Source organism: Meleagris gallopavo, chromosome Z, assembly GCF_000146605.3.
Source record: "Meleagris gallopavo isolate NT-WF06-2002-E0010 breed Aviagen turkey brand Nicholas breeding stock chromosome Z, Turkey_5.1, whole genome shotgun sequence".
Lineage (NCBI taxonomy): Eukaryota > Metazoa > Chordata > Aves > Galliformes > Phasianidae > Meleagris > Meleagris gallopavo.
Window position 1 is genome coordinate 25341445 of NC_015041.2, and position 19263 is coordinate 25360707.

General features: G+C 36.0%; 1 protein-coding gene across 1 annotated transcript; it reads left to right on the top strand.

Annotated features, from left to right (window-relative positions):
- The first annotated feature begins 674 nt into the window (after positions 1 to 674).
- On the top strand, positions 675 to 19154 carry LOC104915007 (probable global transcription activator SNF2L2). Its single transcript, XM_010725624.3, has 6 exons — positions 675 to 914; positions 11393 to 11498; positions 12426 to 12527; positions 16379 to 16511; positions 17945 to 18087; positions 18704 to 19154. The coding sequence occupies exons 1-6, from the start codon at positions 724 to 726 to the stop codon at positions 18737 to 18739; spliced, it is 711 nt and encodes a 236-aa protein (XP_010723926.3). The 5' UTR covers positions 675 to 723; the 3' UTR covers positions 18740 to 19154.
- Positions 19155 to 19263: the final 109 nt, after the last annotated feature.

Below are 19263 nucleotides of genomic sequence, written 5' to 3' on the forward strand. Positions count from 1 at the left end.
TTTTTTTCTTTTTTTTTTGCATCCCATGTTATGAGTGCTTTTTACTGCAGAACACTGTATTGTCAGTTCTTCTGGCTCTTTTCTTAAGATATCGTTGTAGAAGAAAATTATGTACTTAATAGTTAGCTTTAATGTTTAGATGATTTGTAAGTCACTTAAACTATTTGGAAGAGAATCTGATTCTTATTGTTAATGTGTAAGTTAGCTGTGCATTGTTTGTGTGAACAAAGAACTGTGTGTGATCTGGTTTTGGGAGCAGAGTGTAGTGTAGATTGTCCTATTTGAAATCAAGCAACATAAAATTCTGTTCTGTATACAGCTAAATAATCAAGAACTGCCACTGATGTAACAAACAACTGTTTCCTGTATACTTACTGACACAGTACCACAGGCCCTCATTTTCTGTGAAACTGTGACATGGTGTGAAATTTAAGGTTCAGATAAATATTTATTCGTAGAGGACTGGAGGGTTTTTAAAACAAATTAGCGTGCAGTGTGTCAGCACACTTTGCCAGCAACTCAATTTTTTGTTGAACTCTTTTTATACAAGAAAACTTTTCATATAAGTGAACTGAATATTTACAGTTGCATTATCTGCATCCTTTGGGGCTGCACTTATGTTTTTAAATATAGTTTGTTATTTCTTTTTGCAATACTTCGTTTTAAAATTGTACTTTTTGCATCCATGACTTTCAGGCAATTGAAGACGGCAATTTGGAAGAAATGGAAGAGGAAGTCCGGCTTAAAAAGCGGAAGAGACGAAGAAATGTGGATAAGGATTCTGGGAAGGAGGATGGAGAGAAAGCTAAGAAAAGAAGAGGCAGACCTCCTGCAGAGAAATTATCACCTAACCCACCCAAACTGACAAAACAAATGAATGCCATCATTGATACAGTGATAAACTACAAAGACAGGTGAGCACTTTCTTTTCCCCCCGCCTTCCTGTCCTGCTTCAGTTCTTTTTTCAGTCTTCAGAATGAATTGCTTACACAGCGTTTCTGAAAAGTAATTCCTCTTAGGGCTTGATCCTGGAAGTCTTCCTTAATCATAGAATCATATAGGATCATAGAATCATAGAATGACTGGGGTTGAAAAGGACCCCAAAGGTCATCTAGTTTCAACCCCCCTGCAATGAACAGGGTGGCCAACCAATAGACCAGGCTGCCCAGAGCCACATCCAGCCTTGCCTTGAATGCCTCCAGGGATGTGGCGTCCACAACCTCCTTGGGCAACCTGTTCCACTGTAAATGGAAGGTAGAGAGTTTAAATTTTGAAGACCCACCTGATAGGAAGTTGTTGAAATAAAAATACATATAAAAAAAAAAAAAATGCATTGAGTTCTACTTAGGAATGAAGTTATCCTGCTTAGGAGGTGTACTTCAGAATATGCAGCTTGAGAAGGATTTTCCTTTAATGAATGGTGCATCCTGTATTAATATCTCTTCAAATATGTATTTGAATTAATTAACCATTGATATGGATTTGTTACTGCAAGTACTCCCCATGACCTGTAAGATTACACAAAACATAGGGCCAGTGTTGTGAGATCTTGAACTACCAAAGGAAAAACTGTAGAAATATTGGGAATAATGTGTTGTATGCATTTGAGGTAGAAGCCTAGTCATCAAACCATTTCAGCATCATAAAATAATTAATAGCTTAACCTTAGGAAGAAATGTGGGTTCTAAACCAAAATATGACTTGAAGATTTTTTATTTGGCAGATTTTCAAATTGAAAATCATCTTTGCTTCAGGAGGAGGAAATTAAGAAGTTGTTAGTTAATAGCACCTTTGAATCAGATTTGTTTCAGGAAGTTGTGGTTTTGAACTCTGCTTCTATTTCCCAAATCTTAGTATAGCCTTTTTGTTCATATATCCTTTCTTAGCCATATGTTGAATTACATGTGTCATATAAAGACTGATCTTAGCTAAATTAGTGTAAAATGCATTCAGAGACAACTGTGAAGCGTTTGCATTAGATGACCCACAGAATGTAACAGTACAATTTTTACATGTAAGGAAACTTTCAAAGTTTTTGACTTCAAATGGCAAGTTGCACTTTGTTTTTGCAGCTTCTGCTCTAGATATGGCTGCAGAAGGTTAACTTAGGTAGTATGTGGTGAAGGATACAGAGCCTGATTTTTTTGGCACATTAACTGTTGAAGTGAACCATTTTGTGATCTGTGGACACTCCAGAGTACTTGTCAAAATTTGTTGTATCAGAAGAGGATTCACAGCAGTGAACAGGATGAGCAGGAAGCTGGCTACAAACTCAATATATTCACCGTTAGTATACTCATCTCATGAAAGACTCAGAATGAGCAGGCAGTGTGCACTTGCAGCCCAGAAGGCCAGCTGTGTCCTGGGTTACATCAAGAGAAACATGACTGGCTTCTCATGAGTCCCCACCTGGAGTACTGTGTCCAGTTCTGGGGCAGGCAGCACAAGAAGGACATGGAGCTGTTGGAGGGGGTTGAGAGGATCTGAGGGCTGGGGCACCTCTGTTATGAGGACATGCTGAGGGAGTTGGGCCTATCAACCTGGAGAAAAGAACGCTCTGGGGGGACCTTGTAGCAGCCTTCCAGTACCTGAAGGGGACCTACAGGGAAGCTGGGGAGGGATTTTTCATAAGGGCAGTAGCAACAGGTTGAGGGATGTGGGGAAATGTCTTTAACATTTAAATTTGGACTAGATATCAGGAAGAAATTATTTACTGTGATGGTGGCGAGACACTGAAAGAGGTTGCCCAGGTGAGGTTGTGAATGCCCCCTCCCTAGAAGCATTCAAGACCAGACTGGATGGGGCTTTGAGCAACCTGGTCTAGGGGGAGGTGACCCTGCCTATAGCAGGGGGACTGGAACTAGATGATCTTAAAGGTCCCTTCCAACCCAGACCATTCTATGTGTCTATGATCTTGCTGTGACTTTCTAACAGAGAAGCTGAAAAAGTGTTTAAATTTCAGGACAAGTAATCAGGGAATAATAATGAAGAATTTCTCATGGTTTGGCTCCCCATTCTGGAACTTCTTCCTAGCTGACCTGCTTCTGATGGGAGCTTTTACCTCTCAGTTCAAAAAGAGCAAGCATGTTACTTCCGCAGGCCTCCAGTATAGCATTAAACTGTTACTGGGGATAGTTACTGATAATAACTGATACTTACTGGGTAAGTAAAAAACTTTGCCTGTTTCTTCTTCCCCAGGAAGTTTGTATCTGATTTCTGACATACAAGTAACTGTGCTGCTTGGAGAAAAAAGGCATGCCAGTCACTGTCCTAGGAGCTTGTCTTTGTATTTTGCAAGGCAGAATCGTTTACAACTTTAAAATGTATTTATGGAGCTCTAGTCTGACAGAATTTAAAAAAGCTTCTCTACATGTTTCTCTACATTTGAGAAGAGCTCACCCATATACGGGGTTTTAGTTGACTGATTTGTGTGTGTGTGTGTGTGTGTGTGTGTGTGTGTGTGTGTGCGTGTGTGTGTGTGTGTGTGTGTGGATGTTCTGGTTAATGTTAATGTGAAGAAGGAATCTCCAAATAGTTTCTTAATTTTTATCCTGTCCTTGAGTTCTGTTATAGCCATTTGGTGAGAAGTATACTGTTTTCCTTGTTTATTCTAGAAGTTTGAAACAAAATAGAATAGGTATAGGAGAGCTAAAAGCTACAGTACCAATAATAATCATAGAATCATGGAATGGTTTGGATTGGAAGGGACCTTTAAGATCATCTAGTTCCAGTCCCCCTGCTATTGGCAGGCACATCTCCCACTAGACCAGCATCCTCAAAGTCCCATCCATCCTGAGGGATCTAAGCTTTACTAACCAGCACTATGAGCTGCGGCTATTAAAATAAGGTCAAAGAGAGATTATGCAGACAAATTAGCAGCATTTAAAACAAGTATTTGGTGTAGATGAATGCAGCATATGATTCTTTTGAAAACAAAATTCAGAGGCAGGTATCTAACTAGTTGTAAAATCCTGTTAAAGAACTCTATGCAAGCCAGTGGAAGTTAGCATTGAGATTACATCCTCATGGAGGTATTTCCCATTTAATAAAGCAAATAATAAAGATAGAGAAAATGAATTTTTATGCACTGTTAAAATCTTTGGCTCTGGACACTTTGTAGTGAGAACTGTTGAGCACTTCATCAAATTCGTGCTGCTACCTCCTTTCAGGCTGCTGTGCTTTCGATCCCGTTGTTGGATGATGTTCTTTAGGTTCTTGTTTGTGTTGATAAGCATTTATCTTAAGTATTGCTGAAACAAATAGTCATAACTGGATTTGCGAAACTGTGAAGTAAGTACTGTGGAGAAGTAAAAATGTGTGTTGAAATCAGTGTTGCATTCTTAAATTTTACCTATGCTCTATTACTCAGCTTTGAGTATTGAAGGATAAAATATGTACCAACTGTAGCAGAGCAGAACTACGGATGCAGAGCATTTTTCTCTTCTCTATTATAAGTGAAACCTACTTATAATCTAAATTTCATCTGTAATGGTTTAGACTGGAGAATAAATCTTCAGTAGAGGAAAAAGAACATAGAAAGATGGTCAGAATCCTCTAACTTCAAGGAAGAATGTCCTAAGTAAGACTATGACAGAGAAAAAAGATTTTTAAAGATTAATCTTAAAAGATTTTGCACTATGTTATCTTTTCTTACTCCAGCTTTTCCAACTTTTTGCAGCATCTACTCAGATGGAATACAGCTGTGGAGAGTAACTTTGGATTAAGTAATCTTCATTGTAATTTAAATGGACAGATGGAGGAAAGAGTAGGGTTTGATACATTAAGGAAAATAGCTCAGTAACTGAGGTTTTAATGTGAATGAGATCTGAATTTGCTAAGGTAGAAGTATTGTGAAATGTTAATATTAAAGTGAAGGATAGTCTTCTGGGAAAAGGTTGATACTTTAGCTGGATGAAGGAGAGGAAGAATAAAGGCTGTTTCTAGAAAAAAATGTGAAGAAGTCTGAAACTGTTTCAAAATGGTCTTTCTGAGAAAAAGAAGTGAGAATTCCCGTAAGTGAGTTAAAGCTTTGCAGGAAATATTGAACATTCTGGAAAATATTTTTTTATTTATATTAATAAAAAAGGAACAAGGAAAGATGTAGTGTGCAGAGAGGATGACACAGTAAATAAATCATAGAATCATAGACTGGCTTAAGCTGGAAGGTACCTTCAAAGCCCATCCAGTTCCAGTCCTATGCCATGGACAGCATTGCCAACCCACTAGATCAAGCTGCCCAGGGCCCCATCCAACTTGGTGTTGGGCACCTCCAGGGATGGGACATCCATATCTCTAGTCCCGTGCCTTACCACTCTCCGAGTAAAGAATTTCCCTCTAACATCTCAATCCCCCTCCTTTAGTTTAAAGCCATTTCCTCTTGACCCATCACTATCTGCCTGTTAGTTTCCCTCCTGCTTATAAACTCGGCTTAAGTACTGGAGGGCTGCAGTGTGGTCTCCCCAGATCCTTCGCCAAGCTAAACAGTCCCGGGTCCCTCATCCTTTCTTCACAGGACAGATGCTCTGTGACCTGCAAAATTAAATGAATGCTTATTTAGCACTCAGTAAGGATAGTGATATTGGTTATGAAGACAAAAGGATAGTTTAAGGGGATGGTGAGAACGCAAATAGGAAAATTACAGGGCAATGAAATATTCAAAGAACTCTAGCATTTAGCACAGAGAACACTATTGCCAGTAAGGAAATAGAGATGTCATTATATGTGATAAAGTTAATGTTTCTTAAGGAATACCTTCATTGAATAAGGAAGATTAGTTTATACTTTAACTAGTGTAAATAGCTACTTTAGTGATAACTAGGATGGGAGAGTCTTGCAAGAAGAAACAGGGATTTTTATTTATCCTCATGCAGCACAGTCTGAGAGGAGAAGATGATTGCTTTCAGTAAATTCACCAGAGAAACAAAGAAAGCATGAACAGTGGGAGAATGTAGAAATAAGTAGAATACAGAATAGTGATCGCAAGGTTATGTGAATGTAAACAAAATGCATTCAAGTTAGTAACTAAAAAGAGTTTTGCAACATCCTTGGTAGGGAATAGTGAAGCAAAAATACCTATCTAGATTTAGGATTTATTCCTTGATTAAAAAAATTTATGTAATTGCTTATTACTAGGGACTTAGATTCAAGGACTTGGAAGCACATTGATCCTGATCCTCCAGTGTAAAATGTACATGTTTCCTTTACAGGCTCTGCGAGTAATAAATTTCAATATATTTTAATATTTTGTTGAAATTACTTCTTGACTTCCAGTAGTATTTTGGTGCCTTTACAACTCCATTACCTCATTTTAATCTTGCTGTATAAATCACCTGTTTAAAAGAGAGTGCATCAACCCAGATTACTGTCACTTATTTCTAGTTTTGATGATTTTGATTTATCTTCTCTTCCCTGTAAATTAGGAATGCCGATAGGATTGCATAGTATAGAGAAGAACGTGTAACATTCATGTTGTACTTTTGGAAAGCAGAGTTAATCTGGTTGTCCAGTTGAAATGCTTTAGCCTTTTAAAGGGAAGAACAGTTTTACTGGAGAGAGAGGTTTATTTATTTTCTGACTAAGGAATTTGCATACCAAATGCTTGAGCTTTGCATCATGCACATGAATGCTTACTTTCAAAAAACATCTTTTTCTTCCTTTGAAGGTTTTTTTTTTTTTTTTTTAATTATTGTAGAGGAAAACAAGCTGTGAGCGTTGCTTACTTTCTTGATTGTTGCAATTAAGCAGGAAAAAAGAATGGTACTTCAGACCTTATAATCCTTCAGCATCCGTACAAATCTGCAGTCCACTTCTGCCTTGCATGAGAGTTTACAGTTTAGGTTCCTGTTGGTGTTACCTGCTGCTTTGCATTACCTCTGTTTAGATAGAAACATTATATTTAAGAGCCCCATGTCCTTTTCAGGTCAATTACAGGCAATGATTTACATTTGTGATCCAACTTCTCACTGCTCATCAGCCTCAGCTAGAGTAAGGACTTAAGTGGTGTGCCTAGTAGCTTCACAAAGCCTCCACCTTGTAGTGGGTGGCTGTTGACCACATTTAGTACAACTGGTAAGAAATCTGGAGGCTGGAGTTGTTGTGTCCTACCCATGTTTCCTGCTTCATTTTGTATTCCTTGTATTATTATCACTGCCTCTTTAAAAGTAAAATGTTTAAATTGGTGGCTATATTCTAATTTTGAAAGAGCATAGCTCTGGGAGAGAGTGTTTTTCTCTGTATGTTAAATGAATTTTCCTTTCAAATTTTCTCCAGCAGTTTTCTCAGGTTGACAGTTTTTAACTATTGTAATACAGTGAGTAATGTAATTATCCATTGCTGATCTAACTGTTAATTAATTATGCCAACTGGTACTCTTTAAGTATTCAAACATGCAAAGGAAATAATTCTTATTTATAGTCAAGCCAAAGCTATGGAATATATATCCATATCTCAGAAATATTAGTTACTATCTGTACTCATTTCAGTTTCGATGATAGGGACAGGTCCACCATTTATTACTGTAGTCAGTTTCAAAAAAGATGAATCACTAAATACTTCCAACAAAAATGAATAACCTCCCTGCCTGTGTGGATTACTCTTCGAAGTTGAACATAGTAGGGTGGTTCTTCATATATTTTCTTTAAATTCTTTGCGGACACAATTTATTTGTTTTGAATGTTTGTTTGTTTAGCAAACATCATTTTGAGTTTTACTCATGCAGGAGCTGTAATTTGTATACTGTGTTTCTGGTTGTCAGCATTCATTCCAACCACTCTACATTGGATTTCAGTGTTAACAAAGAAGTGTGAGATTTGCTAGAAATATGAGAGCATCATACATCTTCATCTTTGTAATTGTCTCTCCCTTTTGAATCCTAAACAGAAGGTGGTTTGATAGATGGGTTGCAACTTGCTTCTGGCCCCATACTGCCAGGGAAAAGGGGAACAAAACCAGATATGCATGAATTAAGCCTAATTGTTCCTGCATTTAATTCTACAAACAATAATACATGCTAAATGAGTGGAAGTATGTACTTACACACACATTGTAAAGAATTCCAAGGTAAAATTGGAAACATTGAGCACAAATACTATCTAAGCAAAAATCTTTTAAAAAGTTAGTAATACCTCTCAATGAGTTTTAGCTTTCTTACCATTTAGTATTTGCATGTGAGCAAATAGGACTGATGCAGTGAGCTGTCAGCTTTTGCTGTTTCACAGTCAGCTCTCATAATTTATTCTGATCCTTCTTCCCTTCAGCATGTATCTTGCTAGTTGCCAGGCAACCGTAAGTGATTTTTTACTGCGCATGCAGTAGTTCTGCAAGTTGTTATTTTTTTCTAATTATAAAAGTGAGGATGGGGATTGAAATCTGAATATTGCTTTAATAATGATTAATTATTAATAATTTGCTTCATTTGTACTAGTGACACAGCCCATGACTGTCAGAAAGTGTCAGATGATTTTTCAATATAGGCAGAGAGCAGAAGATAACAGTCCTTGTGAGAAGAGATTTTATAAAGATGGTACAACAGAATAAGCTGTTATTGATCTGTGTAGACAAGATCAGGCATTCCTTTTCTATCTGTTGCATATTTCATGCCCTTAGTGCTTTGTTGTTCTTTTTTTTTTTTTCATGACCTTAAGTGATTCTCAGTAATTAATTACATCAAACAAAAGCTAGGAGGTTTTCTGTAGCATTCTTAATTTATTAGACTGTGTGAGCAAGCTGCAGTTGGCTAGATTTATACCTTGAAAATAGAATATTGCTGTGTAATAGTTTACTACTGTTATATTTTTCAAATAATACAATATAAGAGTGTATACAAGTATGTAGAAAGGAGGGGAAGGGGGAAGAAATATGGAGCTATTGAATAAAAGGCTGTGTAATTATAGGAAACTTTTTAAATAGTGCAAATATACATAACCTATTTCAGAGTCTGATGAAAATTAGGAGAATATTAGTAGCTCTTCATACTTGAATAATATTGTTAGACTGTGAAATGTATGAATGAAATGAAGCAGCATCTGCATCAGTGGTTTTCTGTTTCTTCTCAAATAGATGTTTTTGTTAGAAGGAAGGTGCTAAAATTTAAAATACAGCAGTGATAACTCAGTGTTTGCATGCCAAATCCAAATCAAAAGTTTTGAAAACAACTTTGTATTTTGTAAATTGTGTAGTATGTTCTTAATACATCGCTCTTAGTAGTCTGAGATGAAGACAGATTCTGTTATCTGATGTGACGTTGTCACTCACAGACATCATTAACAGGATCGGTAACTTCAAATCTGTAGTATAAACGACTACCACTTTGGCAGGAGAAGTATTAAATTAATGAATTTGACTCTTTATTGTAATTCAGTACTGAAGGAGATGTGAAGATGCAGTGGCCTGAGAGCATCGCAATTATTTTCTGTCAGGAGAGAAATGGTAAAATCTGGGATGACAATTTTGTTGTCATTTTTTCATTTTGTGTATTTTGGTAATAGAGAGAGTCCCAAATGAACAAGATTTTTTTGTTTGGGAAGGTTGGATTACGTGATCTCCAGAGGTCCATTCTAGTCTCTATAATTCTGTGATCTGTTGGCTGAGGTTGCTAGTAAACTCTCTGGAGTATTGTATGAGGTGCAAATGGTCTGTCAGGTTGTCTATACTAGTATTTGTGTAGTGTATATAGGCTTGACTCTTACCTTCCCTGATGTAGTGGCGCAGTACACCTTCTTATTTCACTGTGCAGATGCAGCACCAAAAAGTATGATTTTGTATGTGCCATAATCTTTCAGAAACAGCCAGGGGGTTGGAATCTGGCAGTTACTGTAAGCAGACAAAGTAACAGGTTCTGCGGCTGCGAATCAGAAAAAATGATGATGAGGTAGGGGCATTTACAGTGTTAACATTGGATAGAACAGTACTCCAGATGCAAGTTGTCCCTAAGGATATCAGTTGGATGACATTGATTAGCAAGCTATGATTAGAACTTTAATATTATTGTCCTCTCTAATGCAGAGTGTATAATGAGCAAAAGTGTTCTGAGAACAGTAAAAAATCTTGGATTAGGTAAGCAACAGCTGCTTAAGAAATGACAAAGTTTTGTTCATTCTTCTTATTCATTGATCTCTCAGGTTCCCAAAGCGAGTTTGTGCCTCTAAAAATTCTAGTAATAGATCAGACATTAAGAGATGTCTAAGATTTGATAGGCAGGCATTCATAAATTTCATAAAGGACAAAGCTGTTCTGCACATCTCACCATCCTTATCTTCCGTAGCGGAATTGCCTCAATTAACCTTTGATCCAGCATCAATTTAACATGTCTATTAAGATCCCATGCTGTTATGGAGGGTGGCTGCGAGATTGAAGCTGAGGTGGAGACCGAGACTAGGCAGCAGCCTTCTCCTTGCTCAATTCCTATGAACGTCTTGCATGTTAAGTTACCATCCAATTCCTCCTCTCGCAGAGCTGTGAGAGAGGGAAGTACATGAACATGAGCCAGGAAATGGCATGTGAATGCTCTATGCAATGAGTTACAGTTCTTCTCAGCAGAGATTTCTTTCCACTATTTTGATGTGAGATTCAAAAAGAAAAAAACAAACACAACCTTAAGCTTGTAAGTGCCATCGATACATTTAGTCTCCAAATATGTTGCAGTTATCTATAAATAAATAAATAAAACTGAATAGAGGATTAACAAAACTTTAGGAGTTCTGAACAGCTTCAAATAATATGACATGTTCCTAGACAATCAGAGGATTTTAAATAACCTATCACACTATTTCAGATAATTGAAGAAGTACAAATCACAGTAAAGATTTTCAGTACAGACAGAATGATCTTTCCAGGAAAGATCATTAATGGAAGTTAATAACGTTTTTCACTGTAAAATCTAGTTCTTCTGATGGCAATCAGCATGTGGTGTAACCAAAGTCAATATGAACAAATGGTGCAGTGTGACCAGGAGATACGAAAACAACTATAAAATGACCGAGGAACATAAACTTAGAGTAACAGGAGGGGAGCATGCTAAGAATTATGAAAAAAGTTTAGAAAAGGGTAAGACTGCACTTGACAAAGCACTACAATATTCCTATTTAAGTCCTGATCTTGCTTTCACGAAGTTCCATGACAGTTCTGATATTATAATGGTGGTGATATTTTAGGACAGAGCAGAAAGATCTGTATTAAATTGTAAATCAATTATCTGTATCAATTTATTAAAATAGTAATATGAGATTAGAATAATTAAGAAATCACTTTCTTGTTCTTTGAAAGAAGAAGGGTTGGGGTTGTATTTTTGCTGTTGTTTGTTAATTTGTTTTTTAATGATTTGATTGTATGACCTGTGTGTGTAAGGAAGTTGTAGTAATTCTTGGCTTTGTGTTTGGTTTGTTTTTTTCAACAGTTCTGGACGACAGCTAAGTGAAGTCTTCATTCAGCTCACATCGAGAAAAGAACTACCAGAGTATTATGAATTGATTAGGAAACCAGTGGATTTCAAAAAAATTAAGGTAAGAACATTATTGGAAGTGGAGATTCCTATATTTTTTTTTGTTAGACACTGATGTGTATGAAGTCAGTATATAAATGACCACAATATGCATATTGAATCTACCTCTGTCTTTTGGATGTTAAACTTTATCACATCCCTTGTTACGAATTTTATTTAGTTTGTATCATAGTATATTACCATAACTTCAAAGTTAAATCAGAATGCAGCAGTTATATGAATGACACTTTCAAAGATGACGTAGAATCATAGAATCGAAAAATGGCCTAGGTTGAAAAGAACCACAATGATCATCAAGTTTCAAACCCCCTGCTGTATGCAGGGTCGCCAACCACCAGACCAGGCTGCCCAGAGCCACATCCAGCCTGGCTTTGAATGCCTCCAGGGATGGGGCATCCACAACCACCTTGGGCAACCTGTTCTAGTGGACATTTCAATGTGTTTTTTCAATAAAGAACCATATAAAGAAAACTTTATCTTGAAAACTCTTGTAGGAGAATATAATAATCCCCAAACTAACATCCAAACACAGTTTGGCAGATGGGTTTTAGGCAACTAGATGATGTAACTCTGTAATGCAGTTCATATTGTACCATATTGTATGTCTGTGCAGAAAAGAAGAAATTGAAATTCCTTTTACCAGAGGAGCTCAGTTTTGTAGCTTTTGTCCCTTCCACTCCACACAGCAATTGCATGTTTCTTATACTTATTACTCAATTGTGATTTTAGTATTACATTAATGATACATTTTATTGTTCCTTTGTTTCTTTTAATTAGGCACCTGTTTTGATGCTTAGGTAGCATTTTTAAAGAGAATGTTTTTTTCAAAGATTAATTCTATGTCTTGTCTGCTGTTTTTTTTTGTTGTTGTTTTTTTCCTGCACTACTGCCTCTCCGTACTTCTCATTTTCCTCAACAAATGCAACAGGAAAGAATTCGCAACCATAAATATCGGAGTCTTGGGGATTTGGAGAAGGATGTCATGTTGCTGTGTCACAATGCTCAGACATTCAATCTGGAGGGATCACAGGTCTGACCAAACTAATAATTACACATAGAGGTTTTCCCTTCCTGATGCTTTTAGTTCTTAACTGATTATTACAGTATGCCTATAAATGCTGTATTTTAATTCTTATTTTAAGTAAAGGAAAATGACAGATTCTTAGAATTATCCAAAGTTCTCTGGCCACAGCTGAAGTGGGAGCATGCAGAGAATTTGGTTTTGAGTCCAGTTCTGAGATCAGCTTGTTTTAATCTGTCTGTAGTTCCCAGCTATTATAGGATGATTTGAATCTCTGCTGGGTGCCTGTTTATGTAAAGTGATACATTGGTTTGTGCTACCAGATTGGATGGCAGAAGGAGCAGGTATAATAGTACAGCTAATTCCAGTTGTAGAGGAAGTGCTTAATAGTCTCTGCAGCTCTGCTAGTGCAAGATAGAAATTCAAGATCCAGATGTGAAGTTTGTGTATGAAGTTTTATATTCTCTTAACCCTCAGACTGATCTTTCTTTGAAAGATGTATATCCATTTTAAAACTTCGTAATAAAAAATACCAGAGTTGAGTCTCAGAGGTTTACAAAGCAAAATCTCTAACCTCAAATGTTGTAAAGGTACGATTGTGATCAGACTTGTAAAATGGGAACAGAGCATGCTGACGCAAAATGAGAGACTACAAAATCTAGATAACAGATGAGAAAATTATCACACAACATAGTGAAATGTAGCATAAGATACATATTTTTGCAGAGAAGTTTAAATTGTGTGATACAAATACAGTATTAAATTGAAGAAAGGACCTGAAAACCACTTCAATAATATGAAAGAGAAAAGAAAATTCCTTTCAAAAAGCCTAGATAAATTTAGCAGGAGGTTTCATGCTGCCAGTATTAATGCATCATCTGAATAACTATAAGTTATTGATGACCCTTTACTGAACAGGTGAATTTATATGAAAAATTGAGATGTAACAATGAAACATGCGATTAGATACAGGATTGATGAATACAACTGGTCATCTTGTGTTTATTTTTCTTATATAGAGACAGAAAATGCTTTCTGTGTCATATACATGTGATATTTTTACTGTGTTAAACTATATGGAAACAGCCTGTAAACATATCTGCTAAAATTATTTTAATAGAAATAGTGATGACTCAAATTGTGGAACAGAGCCTTTACTAAATGTCCAAAAGTAAATTACCAGTTTACTCCTTAGTCAAGTAGTAGTAAATTAGCTGTGAATTAAAAAAACAAAGATAAACCTACCCGAGAAGTACCATTAAAATTGTTGGAGGGGGAGAATGACAGTAGTTAAAAAGGGAAAAGTAAAAAGTAGTAGCTATGTGAAAAAATAATTATGCTGATGAGAATGGCATGAGTTGCTTATCTGGAACTGGTCTCTTGTTATGTGGAGTGATAGATTTGCCAGGAATACTCTTGAAGGGATATAAGTATTCAAGATGTTGTTACTCTGTTTGGAAATAGTTCAACCAGCTTCAGTGTTTTTTTCCATACTAGCATACAAATATTAATTATCAGAATTGGTATTACTTTTTATTGTATAAATCCCGAATGATCTGTATCTGAGTTTTGTTTGTTGCAGTTTTTGATTTGTTTTGTTTAAGTTTCTATGCTATGTTCTTGTAACTTACTTTTTATTTCTAGTGAATTGTGGGACATTTCTCCAGTGGTCCTCCAGTTTTTAAGGTTCTTATATTTGTTGTGATAGTTTAGTTCTACCTTTGCTGTGACTATTGTGTGCACACCCAAAACAAAAAGGCTAATGTAAATAGAGCTGTTCAGGTACACAGCAACATCAAGTGAAATTCTGCATGTTTGTTTTGCTGGTGTTGATGCATATTTTTCCTTGAAGCCAAGGAGTTCCATTTGAGCCAGAATCTTAGGATTGGTTTTCAGAGACAGACAGACTTGTTTTTTGAGGCTTTTGTGCTCAGTGAAACCTCTGCAGTTTCAAAAGTTTTTAACATTTTCAAATGAAAAACAGACATGTAGGAAGTTAAAACAGTGCATGTCTTTTGAAACAGAAAAAACTTTGTCTTAAAAATTTGCAGTATTTTAAGTTCCTTTGTCACTGTTTTTCTCATTTGGAAGGAAGTTCTGCTGTTACTGCTGTTCCTTTTATGATTCTTGTTGGAATCAGTTTTTTATCAAAGTTAAGTAAACTTTCTAGTTGCCTAGCTTTTCTGAATGAAGCTCTAAGTCTTTCCTGAGTCATAATAGCCAGTGAGCATCTACAAAGAATTCTGTATTTAGAAAGATAGTATTTTTTAAAACCCCTTTATTTTTTCTATGAAATTCTGTTAAGAAGTCTGGATCACAGTGAGATCTTAAAATATGTAATGACTGGAGTTCAAAATACAATCTTGTGCTCTTCTTTAATTCTTCTTATTTTAGATTTTAGAAATGTGTTTTCTCTAAGAAGAGATTGCAAGGTTATTGAAAGCCAACCCTAAGAACAATATGCTAGGCCTATGGGAAAGAAAAGAAAATTTGTTCAAGAGAAATTCAATCTTCTAGGGACAGGAAACTTTAAAAAATTTAGGTGTAAGAGAATGTCAGTAATGATTACTCTTCGAGGAAAAAAAAAACACTCTGGGATCTAAAATTCCATTAGTGGCACAAAACAAAAGGAAAATAAGAGCCATTTCAAAACAATCATCATCATTATGTATCAGGAGTGTCAGGTAACACTTGGGCCATATTTACAAGACATCTTAACATCTCTTAACAAAAGTCACTGGAGTATTTATGGAATAGGGATCAGGGAACTAACTGCACTGAAAGTCACTTTTCCTGAAAGGTACTGAAAGATTGTGTATTTCATATGAAGTATTCTGAACCAAGTTTTTCTAATTCTTCTTACTGAACGTACAAAGTATGAGAGTGGTTTTATCAATTTTAATGTACAGCTTGTGTAATGACAGCCAAAAATCTTCCTATTTTTCTCGCAAATAGACAGTGTTCCTTTATACAAGAAAATATTTTGTTTAGCTGAAGGAGTGAGGATGATGAGGAAATCAAATACAGTTCGTGACCCTTTACTATTGCATATATAACTATTCTTTATTATCCAAGAAGCTTTGTCTTCTTACAAAGCAAAATAGACAAGCTCCCATGTTAAGATGATGCTGAAGTCCTAGTTACTTAGAGAGACTATGATATCTATGTTATGTTAATCTGAGAAATACATTAAAAGCCAGGTGTAACCTTCTCGTATATTGATGCTTGATGTTGAAGTGAAAATCTGGTGTGCCAGAAGTGCTCAGCAAGTTACCCTGTGTTTAAGGAAGGATGTTAAGTTTGGGACAGGCACTGATTTTTCAGCCTTTTTAGATCTTCAAAAAAGGATGGGATGCTTCGGATAAATAAATTTCCTTGTGGCTGGTTTGGCTTCTGGAAAAACTAATGATAATTAACATAAAAGCTAGTCATTTGTCGCTGTCAAATATATTACTAGACTTTTATCCAGTTTTATAATTGAGGTGCTTATTGCTGAAGGTTGTCATGTTGGGAGGTTTTCAACACTTAAAATGTAATGAAAATGTAGAGGAGCCCTGGTGGTAATAGAAACAACAAAAGAAAGCATTTAATTGGACAAACAATTGGACATTTAAAACAAGATATTTAAAACTTCTTTTTTGTGACAAATTTACTTACCTTTATTGACATTTTTTTAATTCAGAAAATAAAAAGTTAATGTTGATATTTTTTGTAAAATTCATGCAACATCCACTGTTACTTGTAATTTAAAAAGACCATACAGTTCATATGTTTCCAGCAGAAATGAAGGTCTGCAGTATGATTTCTTTTCACGTTGCTTGATTTTACAGCTCTGACATAGGTTTGTATTCACATTGTAGATCTATGAGGATTCCATTGTTCTTCAGTCTGTGTTCAAAAGTGCACGACAGAAGATTGCCAAAGAAGAAGAAAGTGAGGATGAAAGCAATGATGATGAAGATGATGATGATGAAGAGGAGTCAGAGTCGGAATGTGAGTCCCATCTAAATAAGGAAAATGGAGGGGGCGGGTAATTAATTGTTCTGATTTCTGCTGTTAGGTTGAGTTTTCTGTGGAGGAACGCAACTTCTTAAAAAGTTTACTGCATTCAACTTAAATCTTTTTTTTCTATTTCTTCTGGCTGTTTATTTCTAAGAGTGTAGTATTTTCAAACAACAGAAACAAACAGAAGAGTTACGTGGGAATGGGTTTGACTGGCTATGACTGTTGATAAACCCTTTTTGTCCTATTCACACTATTTGTAAATAAAAGTACTAGAAAGCCTAATATAGTTTTGATCCATGAGTGATCAGCCTTTCAGGCATGATGCAACATGAAATTCATCACCTATTGAAAATGATGGTGCAAGTATTCTTCATTGGGACAAGGACAAATTGAAACTCAACTTGTTTCAGAAGCAGGAAGTGACACCCATTCTTCAGAGGGCCAAGTTATGGGATAGTACAGAGCTGGACAGAAAGTTCAGCAGGTATTCAGGGCGTGATGCAGGAAAATGTATTCCAAGAAGGGGAGTGACTTCTAAACCCCTGTTGAAACATTCTGCCAGTGTGTTCTCTCCCTTAGTGAAATTATTTGTCTTTTCCATTTTGAAATTTAATCTGGTGCCTATATACTGTTCCACTGATTAACTAATGTATTTCAAGTGTCCTAGCATACTGATGGCCACAATGGAGCAAGGATTGACCATACAAAAGACCTATCTCCATACAGCCTTTCAGTTCTCTTTGTTGATTTGTGTTTCTTTGGTGGAGGCATAATCACCAAACTTGAAGTTCCTGCAGATTCAGAAATGTAATATAGTAGAAATGGAGGCATCTATATTCCACTTCTTGCCCCCAATATCTATACTCTTCAGCTGCCCCTTCTGTATGGTTAAGAAACACTAGTACTTTGCCCTGAACTGTACTTACAAAAACAAGCAGTTCTGTAGGACATACTGTTTCAGAAGTTCATTTGGAAATCAAGCACTTAATACGTTCTTGTGAAAGGTGTTTGTTCTAGGTTTGCCAGTCACCTCCACTTAGCATTCCTGTAGTTTAAAATGACACGATTTTTTGCTTGTACAAAGAATAAACCTGTCTATATAGAAGTAAGAAAGTGTTTTTAGGTTTGCATCTTCTCACAGAACCAGGTACTACCTGCTGAACATGAAAAAGAGGAAGTATAACAGTTAAGTTATACTCCATAGCTTAATACAAATTATTGCTACAACAATCAAGAAGTAGAGAAGTAAAAGCAAGTATCTCTAGTTAATTGTTCCATGGTCCAGATAAAGAACAAAGCGAGTATCTTTTGCTGCTACCAGGTGAAGATTTCTAAAAACAGAAACAGCATTTAGAAGTTGATAGCTGATCTTCAGTAGTTTATTTTATTCACAGTCATGTACATTTTTACACTTTCTGCAGCAAAATCTGTGAAAGTCAAAATCAAACTGACTAAAAAGGATGAAAAAAGTCGGGAGAAAGGAAAGGGCAAGAAGAGGCAAAGCCGAGCAAAAGCCAAACCTGTTGTGAGTGATGATGATAGTGATGAGGATCAAGATGAAAATGTAAGTTTTGTTCACTGAGACTGTGGAAGTGGTTACCGTGATTGCGTCTCTACCCTGTCCTGCTTGCTGTCAGAATTCTCACCTGTTCATGCTTAAGCACATATTTAATCTGTATTCATCATCTTGAGAAAATTTGGCAAGGGTGTTAACTGTATCTGGGCGTGTTTAGGAGATCTGGTCCCAGTGCTGAAAGACAAGAAGTCTGGAGCTTATTTCTTGGAGCTGTTCCTACCTTCTTTGAACTTTTAAACCTCATGGATTGTTTGCTTTCATCCCCAAATGAAAGATTCTTAGCTTGATTTTTTTAGTACTAGAGTTGCTTCTATAAATGCAACAAATGGAAAAAGAACTCTTCCCAGTTGTTATTAAACATCTGTATAGATAGAAATACTTGATCTTTCCTTACTTGGTGTCTTTTCTTCACTAAGGAAGTCTGCATCAACTGCATTAAATGTCTTGAAAGAGAAATATCAGATAACTACATTTCCTAAGACTACTTTGATGTGTCAATTTAATTGTCATCTTTCTTCCCTTTTCTTTCTTTTTTCTTCTTTTACAAATTCCACAGAATAGCTGGCAAAGAATTTCTCACTTGTCTTGTGTCTCTTACCTCTAGGACCAGTCGGAAGCAAGCGGAAGTGATGATGAGTGATCCATAGGGTTTATTTTCTTGGCAGAACTGACCCCTTCCCCTTCTCTTCTCCCTTCTCCTATTTTACGCCCAGTGAATTCATTTTGTCAAATAGACATTGGGTTGTTTCTGTATTCTCATTCTCTATAAATTAGCTTTAGGATAGTGCCAGACAAACATATGATATCATGGTGTAAAAAAAAATGAAAAAAAAAAAAATAAATGTTGTGACCAAATGGGCCTCAAAGATTTAAAAAACAAAACAAACAAACAAACAAAAAAAAAAACAACAGAAAAAAAGCTTTTGATGGAAAATGTGCGTTAGTAGTATATTTCTATGGGCTGGATTTAGCTTGATAATGGTTTGATTTTGCCTGGTTTTATCATTTGATAAGAAGTTTTTAAGTGGCATCAGAAAGACAAAAAAAAAAAAAAAGTCTTTTGTAGCATTGATAACCAGGAGAAGCCATTAGAAGTCACTGGTTATTTTATTGTTCATCAGGCAGTTTTTGAGGTTTTTATTTCTTCTGTATGGTTTTTTTTTT